This window comes from Myzus persicae, unplaced genomic scaffold (genome assembly GCF_001856785.1).
Source record: "Myzus persicae strain clone G006 unplaced genomic scaffold, MPER_G0061.0, whole genome shotgun sequence".
NCBI lineage: Eukaryota > Metazoa > Arthropoda > Insecta > Hemiptera > Aphididae > Myzus > Myzus persicae.
In genome coordinates this window covers 314,412-337,133 of record NW_019101675.1, presented here as the reverse complement: position 1 = coordinate 337,133, position 22,722 = coordinate 314,412, and the positions used below count along the sequence as shown (strand labels likewise).

At 30.0% G+C, this 22,722-nt stretch overlaps 1 protein-coding gene across 2 annotated transcripts; it reads left to right on the top strand.

Annotated features, from left to right (window-relative positions):
- Positions 1 to 30: 30 nt before the first annotated feature.
- LOC111030105 (progestin and adipoQ receptor family member 3-like) lies at positions 31 to 22,417 on the top strand. 2 transcript variants are annotated; one of them, XM_022309460.1, is made up of 7 exons: positions 31 to 659; positions 17,124 to 17,287; positions 18,335 to 18,491; positions 19,209 to 19,361; positions 19,492 to 19,680; positions 21,083 to 21,173; positions 22,071 to 22,417. In XM_022309460.1, the coding sequence occupies exons 1-7, from the start codon at positions 546 to 548 to the stop codon at positions 22,208 to 22,210; spliced, it is 1,008 nt and encodes a 335-aa protein (XP_022165152.1). In that variant the 5' UTR covers positions 31 to 545; the 3' UTR covers positions 22,211 to 22,417. The 2 variants fall into 2 exon arrangements, with proteins under 2 accessions (XP_022165152.1, XP_022165153.1); XM_022309461.1 differs by lacking the exon at positions 31 to 659 and adding an exon at positions 16,471 to 16,494 and having other exon boundaries at positions 22,071 to 22,210.
- Positions 22,418 to 22,722: the final 305 nt, after the last annotated feature.

The window sequence follows — 22,722 nt, the reverse complement described above, 5'->3', positions numbered from 1 at the left end:
TACGCACTACCGCAACATTTGGCTCACGATGATATTATTATTGTAGCCGCAACAGTCGCAACAGGTGCCTGTCGCAGAGCAGTCGCAGCATTACTCGCGCGACACGTCGCACAGAGACACACACACACACACCGGTTCTGCGTAAGACGACGACGACGACGACGACTACTACGATAGTACGCGCGCTCAAAAATTATATTTTACGATATCGTATTGCTGTGGTCCCATACTGCAGCAGACGATAGGTACAACGCTGATAAATATATAATTAATAATAAGTGATATTGCATACAAGCCGCGTAATATCGCGTGCGATCGTCGATCGTGTACGCCGAACACTGTGTGTGTGGACACCGTTGCACAGCGACCGGAAGAGTGTTGAGAGTGTGCGTTTGACTATTGTTGGGTATCCGGCGAATACAAGGGTGGTTTTGTAAGTCGCGAGTGCGCCGACCGCGTATAGCCCCCGAAACCAGATCGTGCCGTGCACCTGTACCTTTGAGACAGTATTATTGGCAGCCATTGACATCTCTCGCGTCGAAAACATGATCGATTCCACTTCGGCAGACTGTTGCGTTTTTGCCAAGGAGTCCATGACCGTGGAAGGGTACATGACGTCCCCGCCAACGGTTCACCAGAGGACCAACAGCCAGATAAAGGTCAGTATCCACTATTGTTTGGACACAATAATATACATACTATAAAATATTATAGTGCAGTGGCGCGCTGAAGGGGGTGGACACCGCTTGACACTTTATGGTCATCGTCAAATACCAAATTAATCAAAAACCAAAATTTCGACTACTTCTTAGTGTTACGTTTTTTTATTGATATAATAGTTGTCATGTTTAATGTGGCCATCACTATAGCAAATAGGTTCAACGGTTGGTACCTATTAGTAAATAGTATTTTCCGGTTTCGGACTTCTGCTGCAGTGATTGGATTTTGCTCTATAGTAATAGTATACCTAATGTATAATATATTTTGTTTATATTACGTTAATGATAAATTTGTAGTTCTTGGACCCCCTGCCCATAAAAAATACTGACTCTACCAATATTATATACTTAGATACCTATATGCTAAATGCTAATATACATATCATGATTAATCATCAAGTATACTTTTATGTGGACGATTTTTTTTCCGAATTTATCGGTCTCTGTTAACTTAGACGTGTCTGACTGTGCCATTTTCGACGATTTTCGACAATATGACCTTTAGGTAAATTTATTTTCAATTTTTGTGCTTACATTTTATTATAAACATTAATTTGAATAGTCAATAAGAAATAAATGATAATTGTTTATTAGTATGACATGTGTGTTGAAAACTAAAAATAAAAACAATTTCTACTCATCTCAACAACTCAATTTGATTACAGAAAAAAAAAGTAACTACTAAAATGGTAAACACGCGCAAGTGACGAATAAGAATGATTTTTTAAAATTGGAAATTCATTTGCAAACTGAAACCTTTAATTTTTTTTCTTAAAACTGCAGAATAGTTGGCATCACCAAAGGTAAATTTAAAATCATAGGAAACGATAAGAGTAATCGCGGAAATGGCACTGTCATGATACAGCATGACCCCAGTCCGACATCATGATATGTAGATAGGTATAGTATATACTATATAGGTTAAGCGAATATGGATTTATAATTGAAGTTGAACCGAGGTACCTTCATACGAACTGATATTTTATTGTTATTTTAATTAAATGCGTTTGACAACAAATTAGTCTTGAGATCGATAAACGAAGAAAACATCGCATAGGTATATCTTATGCTTAAAAAACGCACTAGCTAACCGTCGTAAATGTCGAGCTGCAGGTAACTTAAACGCTAGGTATAAGAGTGCTGCAGGTTCTCGATGTGTAGGCGGGTATCTACACTGAAAATAATATGATAGCAAATTATTTGCGATTTTTGGCATCATGCTGGCATTTGTTTTTTTGGAAACGATAGGTGTTATATTATACTTGGGATGGCGGGATCATACATTTGTTCAGAGAAACCAGAAAGGATATTTTTTTTTCTCAGCTAAAATAAACTGTAAACCTTCACCCGTGCCAAATTTGATACTTCACCAAACGCATAGTCGTAGGTTTTCCAAATCCTTATTAGTTATTTCTTATACAAATTAGGATTTCTTTTTAAACAGCAGTAATGAAAGTGTAATATAATATTATTATATTTATTATTCACAGTCTTATAGGGATACTATCACTATAATAGCATCATACTTACACCTACAAATGTTGACCAACGATTTTTTTTTAATCGTTTTTATATATTATTCCTAATATATTTTGTAGTTACGAGGTGATTGATAGAGGAAGACAATAATATATTGTTACTATTTTGTGTCTAATTCCCAGATTATTTCTTGATTATTTCTTTTTCGCCCGTTGAAAGTAAAACTTAATACCCATATTATTGAAATAGTCAAATAGGAAATTCACGTGACATCATATACGCAATCGTATGGATAGGAAACATATATTTTCTGTCTTTATATTACACCATAATAATATATTATAATTTATCATGTACACTCAAATATCATGTATTATATTATATAAATTCGAAATTATGCAAGTCGGGTGACAAACAACTCAATGTATAATGTATATATTAGTCCTAGCACAAGCGATGGTTGGTTTTAATTTTTCTATCGCAATAACTTCACTCGGTTATTTTACGAAAAAACGAACAGTATACCTTCCGCTTTCTGTCTGAAATATAACCTTTCTAATTTTTTTGGCGTAAGCTCTTTTATACTGTGCTTATTAGCTTATTAAAATTGTTCACAATGATTTGAAGTAGATATCAATATATCATACATTATGTTTTGAAAGTCTAATAAAGTTGAGTTGTAAAGTAGTTCATACACTCGTTAATTGTAACTATTGTAAAGATAATATAATGTGTACTATACCATCCGAGATACAACTAAGAACTAACCTTCATAATAAGGGACTAAATCCGTATGTTCTTTGGCTAAAAATGTTGACTTGCATCATAGTGGCACTTTATAGTTTCTTCGGCGTTTCTTCAGAACATCGTATGCACAAAACGTACGTCCCCGCAGGCCTAATATTCAATTGCGAGGTCGAATATATATTATGTACCTATATATAATAGTGATTGGTGTGTGCGTCCTCGGGGCTTACAATATTCTCGAATATTATTTACTCCTATATTTTTATCTGACGACGACGAGCATACCTACAATAAACATTATTATTATTAGATATAATATTATTATAGATACGCCAACCTATGTATAATATAAATTATTATAATATTATTGTCGATTGCTACAGTGGGGCACTGGACTAGACAAATCGTAATATAATTATTTATACTATACGAATTATATGTACTGCGTGAAGGCCGAGTTCGTTCTAATCATTGGCGTCATTATTGGTATATTATATATTACACTCTGGATTTATTGAGAAATTTTGAATAAAAAATGTGTAGTAGCAATATATAGTAGGTAGTCAATATTTATATATGAATAAATGTAGCAAATGTTCTATTATTTAGAAGAGAAATGGCAAAAATTGAAGACCCTCTCACAACATTAAGTCAAAATATGGGCTGTAGCCCATTTGTAAGCTCCTGTTATATTAAAAGGTAAATAATTTCCAAATTGTTCCCATTGTAAAAATACGTAAATTCCCAAATGGCTTCCTTTATTAGGAATAACTTAAAAGAGGTGTGGTTAAAAATGTGTTGATGTTTTTGAACATTTTATGTGCAAAGTTAATTATGAAGAATTTCTGTCGTCGGATACTGGAGCCGTTTGGGAACCAACAAGCAATGGATTTAGGGTGCCCTTTGGGTTGCAACAAAAATAAATAAACATATCAATATGTATAAACTGCATTATTTCGACGTAGGTATATAAAATATATAAATTTTAATTGTATTAACTGCATTTAGCTGCGTATGTTATATCTATGTATGTATTTATATATGTGTCAAAATCAATGCAAATTACGTAATCCTAAAGTTCTTGTATGTTTGTATACAAAAAGTATTTGTTTACTATTAGGTAGGCGTAAACATATTAGAGTATATTATATCATATTGTCATGCTTCTATATATTGTGGCCGTCACTGCATATTGTACGCACTAATGTATAACATATAATCGAAACTGACTAAACAGACGCCGATATGCCTATTATATTCACTCGAATCCGATTGGATTATATAAATGTGCCACGATAATTATAATATAATATACCAAACTCAATTTGTACTCATGTGATATATTTTAATTTACCTGTTTAGCGTTTGTATATAATAGGTACACGCCAAGAACATAATATGCTGCAGCGTGTCTTATAATTACTATATTATGCTATACGATACGAAAAATACTTGTACATAGGTATACCCATACTATTACTATGATTATATAGGTAGGATATGAGTGCTGTATGTACCTATATATATATATATATACCCATTTATATTTTATAGTGTACCTAATTTATACTGTACCTATTATAGTATGTTGCAGCCGCCACTATATATGTGTCGGCGCTGATTGCTTTCGATCGAAAATGGCTAATATATCGTAGTTATGTTGTAAATAATTATTTCACATATGTAACAATAATAATTGTCTTTAAAACTATTTAACACGTGCCATTTTATTATTACATAATTTGATTGACGTTTTTTCTTCTTTATGAAACTTATTGTGGCCTAAGGGTTATAATATTTTAAACATGTATTTATTATTTCGAAGATTTGTCCCGAATAATGTTCATTTCTCTTCTCGCATCACGGACCAGTTTAGCTCCAACGGTTAATTATGTCATAGTATTGGGAAACGAAGCACAACCAATGAGAAATTAGTAAATAATGAACCTATTAAAAAAGTAAGAGAAAAATAAAGTATAACCGGCGTCGAAAATCATGGGTATGATTTACATACAGTTTCCCGGCAGAACTATTGTCGAAGGAGGATATTATTTAAGAATTTCATTACATAAATATTATGACTACATTGACTAGGTATAGCGTATACAATATGATGTACCAAATGAACATCGCCGGGCACTGGCCACTATATATAGGTTCAAGGTACACATATACATTTATCACGCACTATATACGTCTGCTGTAGCAATATGGTATAATAGGTCTAGGTTAAAAGTATGTGGCTTGTTACAGACGATAATCGATATGTGAAGTATAGAAGTATATAACACACTATATATAATATCTTTCGAGTATAAAACACGACTCAAGATCGTGATGTCTATACATGATTTTTTGATAATTTAGAGACCTTGACCTTGGGATCCTTGAAATTCCTCTATTGTGTAATATTTAAAAAAAAAATCGCCAACAGTAGAACACAATATTTATGTTTTTGAAAAAAAAAATACTTTTAACAAGGGTACCTGCTTAAAACCTATTCTGCAATATTATATAGACTCGAATAGTCATTCATTTTTTTTTTCGTTATCTCGCAACATATTTAATATAGTATCTTCCATACATTCTAAATTCTGATATACCAACAGGCAGTGCTTGAATCAGGGTCTTCTGGAGGAGCTAGACAGGTGGAGACATACAAATATTTGTTTTGACATAATTCGTCTTATTTTTTCTAATTTTTCTAAAACTAATCAAGTCACCAAGCAGAAAATGTACTATCTATTGGTTATAGCTACATGAATTATTATTACCTAACTCAGTTATTATTTTTATTATTTTAAATCAATAGCACATAATGTGTTATATATACGCACTTGGTGATCATGCAGTGTTATTGGGTGGCAAACAAAGTGGGTGATTTTTTAATCTTGGAATATAGATTTATGTACATAAATATTTAAAGGGAGGCTAGACAAAATCAGTAGTACTGATACCGATGAAAAGTTTCAGTTTTTTATACTTATTTTACTTGTATGAATATAAATATATATTATGTACACTACACCGGTAACAAAAAAAAAATTTCTGCGAATCCGTGCCAGCGGCGTGACATTGATGTATATGTATTTAATTGCAGTATAAGTATAGGTATCTATGTTTTTTATTCATATTTATAAATATATATATAGTTTACTGTTGCAACAATCGTCGGAAATAACACGACAGTTGGTTAATATATTTTACAATATACCTACAATAATATAAAATCAATTTACAATATAAATTATAATATACTGCTCGTGAATCGTTGAGGAAAGTCCAACAATTTAAAAGTACACCTATAGGTACCAAAATTATAAATTGTATCGGCTACCACTATTAATATTGAGGTCAATCTGTGTTGAAAATCTTTCGTAGTTGACATTATATTAGAATTTGTCCGGTGTGCACACTTCACAATAGTTATATGCTTTCTAAACTAAATGCGATTCTTATTTGCTCGGGATTCCACTTCTGCAGCTCTACAGTATAGCCTATACTATATACAGATAAAATTGTTTTTGAAGCCCTCACATTCCATTTATGTGTTGTACGCATTGGTAAACGTTTTTTTTTAAATAAGTATTCTTGCAAGTTTTAAAATTTTTAAAATTGTTGAGATCGATTGTACAGTACTTATATAAATGTGCTGCAAATGGAACTGGCTGGCAGCTGCAGCCCAACGGCATTTGTCACTAAACCAAAATCATATTTCATTACGTTTAACATATGTTTCGTTTATAATTTAAAATGGCATTATAAATTTCATGTCTCCCATAAAATAGCCAGCAACTTTATACGAAATACCTACACGTGAATGGCGATTAATAATATGCCGCACGGTAACCTCCACGCGACTACGAGAATTGGATCGACGAGCTATATAATAATACAACAGCGATTACAAATAACATATAAGAGACGAACAAAATATGTACAATAATTATTATAAATAATGTTTTTCGTATGTTATTACCTGCAGTAACTATAATCTGCATAAGTTGTACAGCTATCTAAATGTTTTGTGCTAAATTGAATTTGTATGCGGTGTAAAAGTATTCCAGTAACCTATATATAGGTACTGGTATTATCATAATATTATAAATGTTCATTGATAAACATTTTGTTTATGGATTTGAACGTTTCGACTAGTTTTCTAGGTTTGGATGAAAGTGAAATCTTGTATCTAAACTACTGTAATTGATAATTTTATATTGTAAGCTCTTGGATAAAAAAATGAAAAATACACAGTTCGTGGTCAAAAAAAACAATTACCGAATGAGGTTGTGTGCTGAGTGCGATGTGTAGTTTGATTACAGTTATCGGAAGAGGGCGATGAAGCCCTTAAAAATCGACTGGCCTGTGCACTGTAGGTACCCAACGTCTGTATCACAGTCCGACAATGCGGTTTATAAAATATTGAATAGGCAACTAAAATATATAGAACATAATATTGTTATTGATACTGATTATTATGCTGTGTTGCTTATAATTTTTTATCTACCGTGATTTTTGATATAACTAGAACTATACAATTCTGTGTTTGATATTTACCTTGGACGGAGCATTTTATTTTTTCAATAGATTTATTTCGTTTATTGTTTGTTTATTCGGTTATCGATTTGTTTGCTGTTTGTATTTTGAGTGGTTGGCCGTAGACGCGTGTATATTTTATATTATAATAATATTATGCTATATGTACGCCTATTACCTATACACTGCAATATATGTACATTATACACGTATCTAGAAATTGTCCGATAACCTCCGATCTATTGTTCTACGTCAAAATATATGTTTATTGTTGTTATTAGGCATTAATAAAGAAGATACATAGGGTAAGGATCGGAATTTTCGAATAATTTTTCAAATTAATTACAAATAATCTGGAACATAATTTATATGAAGCCCATATTCGTACGCAACACGTATGATCTCATAGAAGTACCTACCTATAATAGAATTCTACACATAAATTGCGAAAAAACTAATCATTGTTAATCATTGTTCCGCAAAACTCCATAATTTGTTTTCGTTGCTGGTCGATCGATGAACCGAAATTGAACACGCGTATAAATTATAAGTAAATTGGTGCATATATTTACATATTACATGACTGATTTTAAAGACTTTGGAGCCACAATGATATAATACTATTATATCAGTCAGGATCGATCCATAAATTGTAGTTACTGCGAATGTACATTCGAATAATAATTACTATAATATAGATTAACGCCTTTAGTCGTAAGCTGTACATGGTAAGCCACATTTTGTGATTTTATTTTTGGTGAGTTATCATAATTTATAATAATTGTCATCTTCTAATTTCCGACTTTTATATAAGCAAACTGGCCGCGTGGTGATGGCTACAATATAATATATGATACAATTGGTAATATGTATACATTCGATTCACGGTATCAACATTAAAATGCTATGTTTATAAATATTTTAGTTCCATATTTAATTTTTACACATCATAAATATGCAGATAGTATTTAAATAGCTGATGAGGGTTACCTGTTTCGAGACTCAATATGAATAGGTTGTTAATATTTCGTATGAAAAAAATAGTAGACAATGTTACACGGTACTCGTATAATATTATAGAATATTGTAAATGGTGATAATAGTGATTATTTTGTTGTTAAAATGTAATGTATTATGATATATTTACAATCTGTATAATAGAATATAACTAATTGTTTACAATAAGTAAATGTGACGAGAAATCGAGTTAGCTCTCAGGAGAGTGGAATACGCCTATAGCGGCGGCTGCATCCCTATACTGCTGAATGATTATTTTAAACTTAAAATTTTGTTAGTTTTATTCGTATAAAAATAAACTAACTAGAATTTTTTTTTTTATTTGCAACATTTTAAAACTCATTTCCGCACCGTTCGACTTATCGGGCGTGTAATTTTTAATTAAGCGATATCAGTAATTAAACATTCAATAAGTCTGCGACGCGGAACGTTCTTTGAATTTATTTAATATTAAAGGTTTTGTGCACATTTTTTAAATCTATTATTTATTGTACTTAATGTACTTAAATACTTAATGTAAACAGACTGTACATGACATTGTATACTATGGCACTGTATACTTCCAACGAACGGACTAAAACATGATTACAATTTACTAATGAATAAGATCGGGAAGGAAGTTTCTTGATATATAGGTGTCTACCCGAGTTGAATTATAATTACAGAACCTACAGCAGGACGCAGCATTTTAATGAATATTATGTAAACCACTACTAAATATTCCATTATTATCTACCATTCTTGCGATATAGTCTTTCCTGAATAATTAGTTGCAGGAAGTGTTCTGGAGGTCAATTTTACTATATGTTATATGTGTACAAAAATATTTGAGGTGTTATGGTTTTATTTGGCGAAAAAAAGTATACTTTAATAAATTATATTTTGCGGTTCACAATTTAATACGCAGCTAGTATCTATATATACCACTCAGACTGTACATTTGAATAATACGTCGTTGAATAATGTAACAGTTATAAGCTCTAAATAAAAAAAGTATTTGGTATCTGACCTATACCTACTTGAAATTTGAACCAATGCATTATATTATATGACTCGATCTAGTGGGAAAAAATTAATTGACATACACCGCCCTATACACTTGGAATTATACGTTTAATTTCTATGATATTAACATTACATTAAAACACATTTGCATAATATCTGAACCAAGCATGAATATGTAAAACTCGTTTATTGTATGCTATGTCGAAGGTGTTGGCTGACAAAAAGGAGTACCAAGTACGATTTAGCACCAATAAAAAGCCGATATCTGAAATTAAAAAAACTATTTAGTGATTAAGCCAAAAAAAAAAAATTCTCTTCATTACAATCAATAATGTTATTAAATTAAGTTCAATGTTACCACAATTATTATAATATTTTTAATTATTGCAGTGCAAATAGGTAAAAAAAAAGTTTACATGGTATCACACTTCATCATAATCGATTAATTACAATGTTTAAAATCTTATTATTTTATTATTTATTTTGTATGAAACCTAATATACTCAATATATATATAAGTGAAACTGTTCAAGGTCCGTTTATAGTTGAGTGGGTATAATTTTAATATTGGTTCGTTTTTTTTCTATTTGTAGAAAAAAATATAAATTTAAAAAAAGTTTATTTTAATTTCGAATAGAGTTTGAACAGTAAGTATCAACTATTAATGACAAACGGTTATTAGTATGTTAGGTCAGCTACTAAAATTATTATTTCGATAAACTATTTTACTATTAATTAGTACTCATCGCTTCAACTCGAATAATATATCAGCTAAAATATACTGTGTATATACTTTGAAACAGGCCACAACAAGCCACAAGCGTGGCCAGCCACAAGGTACATGCATATAGAAATATATTATAATATAGTAGGTGGAGGTTCCAAAATATTTCGTAAACTATTCAGTACTCAACGTCTGAAAAAATAGTCCTGCGTATAGCTTTCAATGTCGATCGTGTATTGAATACATATTGGAAAATTTCGAATGCAAACTCGGTGTTTTGCGTAATACCGCTCTTCAGTACGTGACGCTCGTCAAACAAACATCTAAATATTGACAAATCGAAATATAAAATAAAAATTAATGACGTCGAAAATAAAAACCTCACGGAGTTGAAAGATTTGTTTAATTACTCATTAGTCATTACTGTAATACTAATAAGACGTATAATAATAAACACGACTACAACGTGCAGTTGGTATGATTTGGCGAGTCGTTACTAATTATAATGATGTTTGACCATTGTGCTCAAAGTTGGACTGACATTCGATGCACCCTTAAGGTGATGCCAGTAGAAATGTTTTCAGGATCAATAAACATTGATTATATTAATATAAATTTATTACGATATTATTGTACATAGGATATTAGGCTATTAAACAAGGTACGGAATCGAGGAGAATTGAACATTTTAATACTATACTTATTTTTCTAATCTAATCTAAAGCATCGGTAACTATTGCCATTAGCATTTTATGTGTGTGTGTGTATTGGGGGGGGGGAGGTTGGTTAAGAAACACGTATATATGTGTGGCGAGGATTTGTCACTAAAAACCCGAGTGGTCACCAGGACGCCGGACGGTGATGGACCTCTGCATACATTAGTGACTGCGGCTACGATTATTTTATTTTTATTTTCAACTACGCAGTTTTTGGGTTCTACTGCTCGTAGGAATATTAGCTGTTAAGAGTTAAGACTAGGTTTGTATGTCGTCTATATTCTGTCTGTTTATTTATAACGTCTATCGTATAGGTGCCAGGCGAAATCTCGGACTTCGGCGGTCTGAATTTCCTTAGGCCGAGCAATAGTATCAGTTTTCTGCACTATCGCGCCTGAAAATTTTTCTTAGTGAGCGTATTTTCGGTACATTTTTTCTACACGATCGTCGGCCAGCTGGTTAATAAATTGTTAGAATAATACTCAATGCAAACGGAATATTTTTTCGTTTTATAGAGTTGCCATTGATTATATACTAGTAGGTATATTACTATTATGATCAGAAGAAATATTACATATTCATTTTTTTGCCATTGATTACAAATATATATTTTTTTAAAGCATATCTTTGTCACGGTCAGCGCCGCGGGTGGCTATTGGTTACAGATAATAAAATATTTATCATTATAGTTTTATTCGTTCGCTCATATGATTATGTTTTTTGAATGAAACACACAACTGCACTATCTTTGGACGCCTCATCTGTCAACAAACATTAAAATGTACCCTGGAAATTATTTGAAATATCACCCAAAAAAACATTGGTAAATCAACCAGATATGCGCTCAGCCATAAGATCTGCTGAAACGTCTGAAGGGTGAAACACACGCAGGGAAACTTACCAGACCAGAGCCTATATTTAAAGACCCGCTGTAACCAATGGCAACCCTATCTATATAGGTTACAGAATGTTGGTTAAAGCCTTACAGGTGTTTGCATATCCGAAATTAATAGACTCAAAAACTAATGGACCACCATTTTCAACAAAAGTTACAATAGAGTCCTTGAGAACTGGAGGGTGTTTATAGCTTATTTGCTCAACCCTTATACTATAGGGACTACAGGTAGATGCCCTCACACATGATAATATTTTTCTTAGCCTCTGAAAAAATAAAATTATTTATTTTTGTTTCTTTATAGGGTTTCCATTGGTTACATGTTATATTAGGTGCTATTTACTATAATAATCATTTGCAGAAATATACCGCATATATATTTTTTTACGTATATATTTATAAGAGAACACATTTTTGGCACGGGCAACGCTGGGTGAGCCAACTGGTTATAATATAATATATTATGCAGTTAATTTATCTGTAACAACCTAACCCATCGTTTAATACTTTTATATACCTACTGTTCTTCAAGATTTCACCTATAGCAGCTGATTTTTCTGCATTCAGCACTGAGGTCAGTTGCGTTTTTACGCGGAATTGAAATATTTTTAAACTCGTTAGAACTACTTCTAAACACGCGTACGTTGCTACTGTTGCAGGTTTGTGTAGGATTGGAAGGTCAATTGAACTAAAAGTATCCAAATTTATGGATTTCCGCGTATACTGCACGTTTCCTGAGTAAACAAACGAACGGGATAGAATATTTTTTTCATAGTTTTGAAAATGTGTTCTGTCTGCTCATATGTTAACACTTTTAAGCGTACTTGTATGCAATATTTTATAGTGTACATCGCTGCATATCGCATAGACATAACAAACGCACTTCAATAATAACAAATAAGTACCTAATAACATAATATGAACGCTAACAGAAAGATATACTTTGAGAAGATGTCGTCATATTGTCATTGCAGTAGATATTTAATACTTATGATAGACTATGATAAATTTTTTTTTAAATAGTAGGCACTATATGGTATTCGTTCCAGTTGAGAGAATGTTTCCAACGTAGGTACGTTTCATATTACACCCGAGCCTCGATAACTCGAATCTCAAGGGGAACAAAAATTAATTCGACTTTTGTATTTCGAGTTGTACACCTCAAGCACAACTCAATAACACTTCGACAGGCGGGAAAAAATTCGAGTTTTAGAGGTTTTCAAGTTATGAAGACTCGACTGCATACGATTAATACCACATCGTATAATAATTATAAACGTGAGTACATCTTTTCCTGTTGCCCATCTTGGATTAGACTACGACGCACTACATCGTGTCGAAGACATATAAAACAGCTGTGTGGCGTTATAATTGTATTATTATTATTTTATTATTATACGACTTCTAGTTGCTTATGTTACTACTGTACAACAATATTTTTGTAACAACCTGAAGCCACCTGGCTGAGAGTATATTATATACAATATCGACAAATTCGTAAAGTAACATCTGTATTTAAGTATACTATAACCTAGGTATTACAGATCGCAGATAATTCAGCGGTGACAATGTGGCATCTGGGTCCTGAATACAAATTTAGTTAAATATATTTATAGGCTAATGCTTTACCTATATAAGGCACAACAATTAATAAAGTTACTTGTTTTTTAAGGGGGGGGGGGGAGTTTAATCGCATATTAATAAAAACGCGATACATTTCAAATTCAAACCTCGGTGTAGGTAATAATATGTAATGTAATAAATTCTTTCAAAGGACACTCCCTTCCACCACCCATTAAACAACAAAAACCTGTCACGCACCAACACTGCAGGTCTTAAATGATTAGTGTACAGGTTATATTACCAGGTTTATAACCATTAGATGTTTTCAAAATAATATTAAATTCATATAGGTACCTGCCGAATGTTATTATGTATTTGCGATGCGATTTTATTCTCGGTGTTTACTCGTATACTGTTCCAATACACGCCTTCATAATTATATTATATACCTACTCGGTCAAACTACTACTATTTCTCACGTACTATGCAACGTATAATAATAATGTTACCAGGTATAGGTACTATAATACGTCTCTTTCAACCGTAGTTGTGCGTGTCGTTGTTATTTTCTATTAAAAATGTTCACTCCTATAAATGTACAATAATAATGATAATTATGTGACTTGGTGTGGCGTAGTCGTACTCTCAACCTGTGAAAACGTTCCGAGCATACGTACTGCCATACTGGCCTGCGTTCCTAGCTCCCGGATGGTCACCCATCCGGGATTTTTAGCAACGAAACTCTTGCCATACATACATACATATTCCAACCAACCGCCGCTCCCCCCCCCCACAGTACCAGGCTAATGATCTTAGTAATTTAAGTCTTAATTCTAATAAAAAATAATAGTAAGTCATTTTGCTCGATATATTCAAACAGTGTACATACTTAATAATAAGCGCTGCTGTACCTAGTTAAAAAATTAATTTTTATTTTTTAAATAATAAAAATAGATGTACTTGTGACTATATACCTACTCTTGTTTATACATATACTATATTATATTTTATATTAATAAAATCAGTTTAAAAGTAAAACCTAAGACTTCGCGTATAATAACAACGTCCGCCAATCGGGAAAAATGTTTTCACATCTCGTCTCTGGTGGTGTATACCGTGTACCGCATCTAATAGGTGTGCACTATAATAAGGCGTAGATGTAGCCAAACAAACGTAATACAATGTGTGCGCACGCATCATAATAATATTATCATGTTCTAGAGTTGGGTATTCGCGAAAAATTCAATTAACGAGTTTGCGTGATGCTATGCGTGCGACCTTATGCCGGACGACGCATTGTTACAATACGATATATATTATAACAATAACAACATTAGGAGTACACATTAGATATTACGCACACGGAAATGACCGGAGAATTTTAAATACCTTGTGCCATTTCGACGTGTCCGCGCCATACAAATTAGCGGCGTACGAATAATGCGAAACGCAAACACTGCAGCTATAGCACTGTCTTTGACGCCCCGGTGACGATTGTACGATTATCGCACTTCTGCCAAGTTCAAGTGTTTTTAAACATCATTTTTTTTTTTTTTTTTTTTTTTATCTCCAAATCGCCTTGTAGCCCAGGTGCTAAAAACTCACGCTGGGTAATTACATTTCCTTATTGTCGTCGAATTCGGTGGTCACCGACATGGTGGCTACCCGGCTCTTCGAAATGTTCGTACATTCACACCGTTTTTTACGATATATATTTGCATTTAAACCTTAGTTTTTTTTAAATAATTTAATATTAGGTACATTATACTTGAAAATTCTAATAATTGCAAATTGAGTTCATGCAATATTAATCGGAGAGTGAGCGTGTCTGGATGAATAAATGCATTCAAATAATGTTAAAAATGAACTAGGTGTAAAAATAAATATAATTATACTGTGCCACTAGGTAGCGGCGAAGGGACGCTATTGTCTCCAGACTACCAGACCACTTAAATTGGAAATATGAAATAAACTTTAGTTCATTTATAAATAGACATTTTAAATGATAGTATAATTTTTAATTTTAATCGATGAAATTATCATATTTTACTATTTTACATTTTTAACATATTATAATTAGAAGTTGTATCGAAAAAATTTGTAAGAAAAATATAGGTAGGTACCTACCATCATTGTACATATGTCATATACATATAATTCATAAATGTATAGGCATACATTAGATTTCATTATACATGAGCTACAAACAAATTTGAAAAAACCTCTCCAATTAACTTTCTTATTACACCAATTCTACTAGAGTATAGGTTGGTATATGCATATTATGAAAAAGTGATAAAATTATCACAGCAATAATCGCTTCTTCTTAAATTCAGATATTTTATGTCAAGACACCTACAATATAATATACCTACCTAATGTGTCTGCAGTTATTGTCTGTCTTGTGGAATCGTGTACCATTTTATATAGTTGGATTTTAGTTATGTAAAAATATTTTGTCTTTCGTTCGAGCAAATATTTTGTACGCGATAATATAATTTTTTCAATGTCATATTTTTCAATCGCTCATAAGAATAGAATATACCTCATTCTTTATATTGTTTTTTTCTTGGAACTCAAGTTTTGATTAACTAATTCAAAGAACTTCATCAATTAGTATTATTTAAATAACGTCATATTGATGTCTCTAATGTTTATAATGTGCCTCAATTATAATATGAGTATGTACTAAGATACTAAAATATGGTATCTCTAAATAACTATACTTTAACATTTATACGGTTTTTCACACAACTTAAATTCGTCACAAAACAGTATAAAAAAATGTCGAAAAGGTACTTAATAGTTGTTGAGATATTGTAAGTGTAATGTGTTTATTCACATTTATCTATCATTATTTGTTTAATTATTTGATAAAATTACGGGCCGAATCTAAATGATAGGAAAAAGAAAGTTTTTACATTAGCTATAAATAATAATCGAAGTCAATTTTATTTTAATATCGTTATTCAATAGACTGCTAGATAATATAAACTATTCGATGTAATAGCTTTACATGCCTGAAGCGGTACCTACGTATAAAAAATGTATAATTTGTATACAACTATAATAGCTATCATACATATGTGTCAGGTTTACTATATATTTTTATATCGAATTATAAATTATAATATCTAAATTGTATTGACTATAATATTTGCAAATCAATAAAATATAGGCATTTTATACATGTTATTAAAATCTTATGATTGATAGATTTAAATTTTAAAAAGTTTATTTACATAATAAAAATCACATAATAATAATATACTATTTTGATATATTTTTGGCACAAATATTTAATTTAATTTTACTGATAGTATAACATGTATTACATAGTATTTACAGTATACCTAAAAGTATACTGAACAAGTTTACCCAACACACATGCAGACTTAAAATACACAATCACAATTATAATATACACAATTTATTATTTGTAATAAAAACTAATAAACATCTGTTATAAAAATTAAAATTACATTATGTTGAAATATACGACAGAGAATAAATTGGCTTTCTATTTTATTCTGTTACTATAGATATATATACTAAATAGTCAATGACATGATCACATGTGTTTAATACTTATTATAATTAAACATTTCAAGTGATTATACGAGTTTATATTTAAATATTTTTTTTAAATAATGCGATATTTTACTTATATGAACTACCTACCTTATGCTTATATTTTTTAATTTTATATACTTTTTTTTCAGGACCACAAAGAATTTTTAAAGAAATCAAAAGATTCGTTGTTGTCGAGGAGCGTAAAGGAGTTATCATTACTGCAATTTCATGAAGTTGAACCACATTTACAATCTAATCCATACATTACATCCGGCTATAGAGCGAGTCTATCGACAAAAATGTGTATAGAGAGGTATGCTAATTCTTTAAGTAATTTCTATACTGGCAATATAATATAATTAATTAGGTATAATGCAATATATATATATCAACATATTGAGTTCGGCCATATCGCAATAAATCTATACAGTCAATACAAAGATAATTTGTTTTACAACGTTATCTGATTGAATTACCTTGTAATTTATTTAGCAGTATAAAAACGTACTTAAATTTATGAGAAAAAAATGAATCTTTAAAAATGAAGGTTTTCAAATGATTAAACTAAACTGTTGCATCGAAAATAATTTCACGATAAAGTTGTTTGAGTTTGATTTTAACCATTATAGCTTATTGCAATAATTTCCATACAAAATTTGACCAACAAACGAACAAAATTTATTTTTTACAGTGTTACAAATACGTTATGCAATTATGTTAATTTTACTTGGACTGAATAAAGTACATACTTCAGCAAACTAAAATAATTTTAAGACACATTTTTTTCCATTCAAGTATGGAATTACAGTCCTAGAATCTTAAGGACTTACAAACTTAACTATAATTCAAATCGATTTTGTACAAATATTTTAATAATTAAGAGAAAAAAATACTAGAATACAATTTACCAACAGTTTGATATTATTATGTATAATATATTGTACAAATGTATTATAAACATTCGATTCGAATAAACCTATTCTAACCTTCGATGTAATTTTTGACAATGTGCAGATCATTGAAATTGTCAATGAAAAATGACAATGACCTTCATTAACTTGTGTCATTTTAAATGATGATGTTCCTTCAAGTTACGGATATAAATTTATTAGCTGTAATCATAATTTTACCAAAAAAAAAAAACCGATTAGCTGCTTAACTGTTATTGAAAAACATATAATCATCCATAGTAAAATGTAAAATAAAATAAATAGTTATCAAAGTTATAATAATTCATTAACCAAGGGCAAATTTGAAAATGTATTATTGAATTGATTTATATATTTTATTGGTTACATTAATAAAAGTTAATTAAAAAAGTGATTACTAATTGGTAGTTATTGTTACATTTTTGTTTTAGCGCTTTTTGGCTGACGAATGAAACCATAAACATTTGGTCACATGTATTTGGTTGGATGCTGTTTTTTGGTTTAACAATTTATGACTTGTTACTGTTAAATATTCACGCTTCGCCTTTCGATAAGCTTGTCGTGGGTCTACTACTCGGATGTTTCCAGGTACTTACAACCAGAGTAGAGCATTATAATTTGAATAAAATGTTATCCAAATAATCATTTGAATACAGTGAACTGCCATGACGAAGTCTCGTTGGCAAAAAAAAATTGTGTTATTATATAGAGGATTTATTTGAATGGAATTAAATTTTGTTTGGACTTTAAAAGTATTTTAAATAAAAAATGTTGTTTAATGAAAGTTCGTTATATGGACATTTTACTGTACAATAAAAGAAAAAATTATTTGGTAGGTACGTACCTATTGGTTATTTATGACTAATTCTCATGGCTCCATAAAAACATTTTGGTTATCTCACTCTATCGATAACTATTACGGGTAATTTCGAATACCAACTATAGTTTGTCGATCATAGTAAATAAAGTAATAAAGTGATGTTTTCAATTTAAACTGTCCGAGAGAGCCATAGGTTTCTCTTATACCCCGAGTAAGTGATTAACTGAGTAAGTGACACCACAGAATCTCAAGCTGCAAATAAAAATCTTTTAATTTACTATATAATATTTTAAAATCTCTTTTGCAATCATTTGTATATTTGAATTTAATTTCATGTAAAATGTTATTGATATGACTGGTCTTAAATCATAGTTTTAGATCATAGTTTTAATAGTACCTAAAATTGTTTATACCATCGTTTTGTTAGACACGTGTTTTACTTAAATAATATTTACTTACCAATGTAATTTTTATCGTATTTTTAGATTAGCATGGCATCATCGACTATGTACCACACGTTTTCGTGCAAATCTGAGAAACATTTCAACTGTTTTTTATCTTTTGACTTATTCGGCATAGCGTTAAGCTTGCTGGGCATCTACTTATCAGGAATTTATTACGCTTTTTGGTGTCATCCCGTAAGTGAAGATTTTTATTTCAGTATGCTTACTAAACGCATTTAACGTCTTATATCATATTAATAATAAAGGTGAATTAATTGAGTACATTATAATTAAAACCTGGTGTGGTATATCGTGTATTTTTCAGGTACATCGAATGTTTTACTTATCCACTGTGTTCTTTATATTTGTAACTGTCATGGGATTGCAATTACCAAAGCTGAAAGCAAGTGACAATTTGAAAATGATCTCGTTTGTGTGTTGGGCAGCATACGGAGTGATACCGACGTGTCACTGGGTTATCATCATGGGCGGATGGGAAAATCCAATAGTGGCCGTAAGTACCTATTGATGTATAGTATATTATATTGTCAATAATGATAATGATAATTCAAAATTAAATAATTACATTAAGAATACTAATAAAAACATAATAATATGCTCGAGGTCGTGCTTTTAAAGATGTGTGTTAATTTATTTAACAATATTTAATTATATAAATATTTATTTACTGCCTATGTGTTTGCTAAAAACAATATAATTTACCTAACTAAAGTAGGTTTAATATTACTTATTATAATATTATCACATTTTGAAATTATCTGTGTTATATTATTTATGTACTAACTAGTACTTTCCGGTATTCCTACAAATGAAAAAAATGTGTCATTCCTAGATAAGTTCACAATGAATTTTATTAAATTTTAATTACTATTGTTAAAGCATATTATGTCAAACACAATTGTACACAAAGCAATATAGTTAATGTTATGAATAATTTATGAAAAAAATATTGAAACTCTTATTAATAATGCATTAATGCATATAGAAAAATGTAGAACACGTATAGTGTTCAAACATACCCTGCATATAGAAAATTTGAATAAATCTAAAATCTAATCCTCATAAATATCAAAATTCATATTGCATTAAGTTAAAACTTTATTCAACTACAGTTTAAGGAATATTAATTATTGAATTCTCAGCCATCTATGTGACTTTTATTTTCAAAGTTATAAGTGATTATTAATATCTAGGATTACATTTCGATTGATTTATTTACGATAAATATTATAAAATTTATCATTAAAACTTACAAAAAAAAAACATAACTATATTAATAATTTGACATAATTACACATTTAAATTAATAGTTATGCATAATATGATAGCAATCTCAATTATAAGTGTATAAAATATAGGTGTGTAATACCATTTTTATTTTTTATTATAAATGAACACTAGTGAAAGATAATATAGTGAAATTGTTAGTAGTTTTTGAAATCTTTATAGACAACGCAATTAAATATTCAGGTTTTCCGTAAATTATAATTGTATCTACCTACATAGATAATTATTTATTTCCTAATGAGTTTTTAAATACATTTTAAATGAGTACCTTGATAAGTAGCTAATTATCACTATTAAAAAAAAATATATATAAGCATATTTTAAATTTTTCAATTTAAGTTTGAGAACATGGTCGATAAATTTAAAATTTATTTTTAAATTCTAAAAGGACTTATAAATTACACGGAAATATAAAATGTTAAAAATTGTAATTATTCGAACTTCTTGTTTATTTAATTTAAATCATTCTTTATAATTATTTATAATATGTATTATTATGTACAGTAAGATTAATTACTGTCCATTCGTTTATTATAACTAACTCAAAAAAGATTATATAATTTTGTGGAAAAAATAAACAATTAATCTTGTTTATTTCCTTTTTTCAGAAATTATTATCAAGAATTTTAAATATGTACCTTATTTCCGGATTGGCGTTCCTGATTTACGTTACTAGAATGCCAGAACGGTTTTTCAAAGGTAAATATTTTAGTACCTACTTATTTACAATATTAGTACATTGTCAATAAAAATTTCAGAAAACTGACTATAGGTACTTGTTTTATTAGTAGGTACCATACACTTGGAAAGAAATAGCTAAGAAATGAATAACAAAATAAAAACATTTTCTATGAACATTCAAACCATAAATATTTTTTATTTTATAGATTAAAAATAAAAATAAATCATTTTACTTAAAATAAATATTTATTCAATTTCTTCAGTTTCTTGTGAAATTTTTTATGTGAAATATTCGTTATCGCGTTTCGACACGATCGTTTTTAAATTAACAAAAATAATATTACCACCATTATTGGATTTTGTTTATTTCCAGGTTGTAAGATCTGTCATTAATAATAATATAAATGTTTCTGAAATATCTTGTCTTAACTTTCAAGACATAATATTGGGTACATCTGATATTATAAATTTCAATGCTGTTCACTGTTTTAAAATAAAGAAATTAAATTTGAAGATTACTTATTGTATGAACCATTATTTTTGAGGGGCTCCAGCAATACAGTGCATGATACGGAAATGGGAAACTGAACACCTTAAGTTCTTGCTCACTATATCACATGATATATAAATTATTTAAATATATAATGTATAAGACATAATATTATGTTAACAATTACACAAATGGAATATTTGACATAATAGCTTCTATTAAATATTAATTACGATGGTACTATCCATATAAAATAAGAACATACTCATGGTACCTATAGTTGTGTAATAAGTAATAAACAGGTGCAATATTGAGGTACAATTTTTTTTTTGACGCACACCCAATACCGGAACTTCATTCGATTTATTTTGAATTGTTATCAGTAAGATAAAAAGATTTGTATGATTTTATTTTTCTGTTTTCAGGTAAATTAGATTACATAGGATCATCGCATCAGTGGTGGCATTTCCTGGTCGTAATAGCGTTGTATTACTGGCATAATACTGGTATTTTGTACATCGAGTACAGAATGAACCACGGATGTGTCAACGATTTACGACTATAATATTGATTTTGCTCAAAGTGTACCTATATATTGTTATTTTATAGTTAAATTATTTTTAATATTAAGTAAATTACCTATATTATAGCCTGTTTGTTATTTTACGGTTCGTCGAGATTTTTCTGTGAAATATTTCTTATACTATATTATAAAATTCTAATTCTAATGTACATAAACAATTTTTATTAATAAAATGGAATCGATTGAATACACAACGGCTACATTTACTTTCGCAATAAGTATACATAACACATATATACTATCCTAACTCCTAAGTCTCATATTTAAAATGATACATCGTATGATTATTATATGTTACATGAATACTATGAATACAGTATAATATATATAATATGTAGTCCCTGGTTGATATCCCTAAAATCAGGACCTTAACAATAGGTTTGTCCAAAAAATATATACATAAATGTGTATGACATGTATTGTATACCATTATTATGTAAATGTACATTATTCGGGTTCGTAGAAAAGAAATGCAGACTTAAGTTTTGATTTCA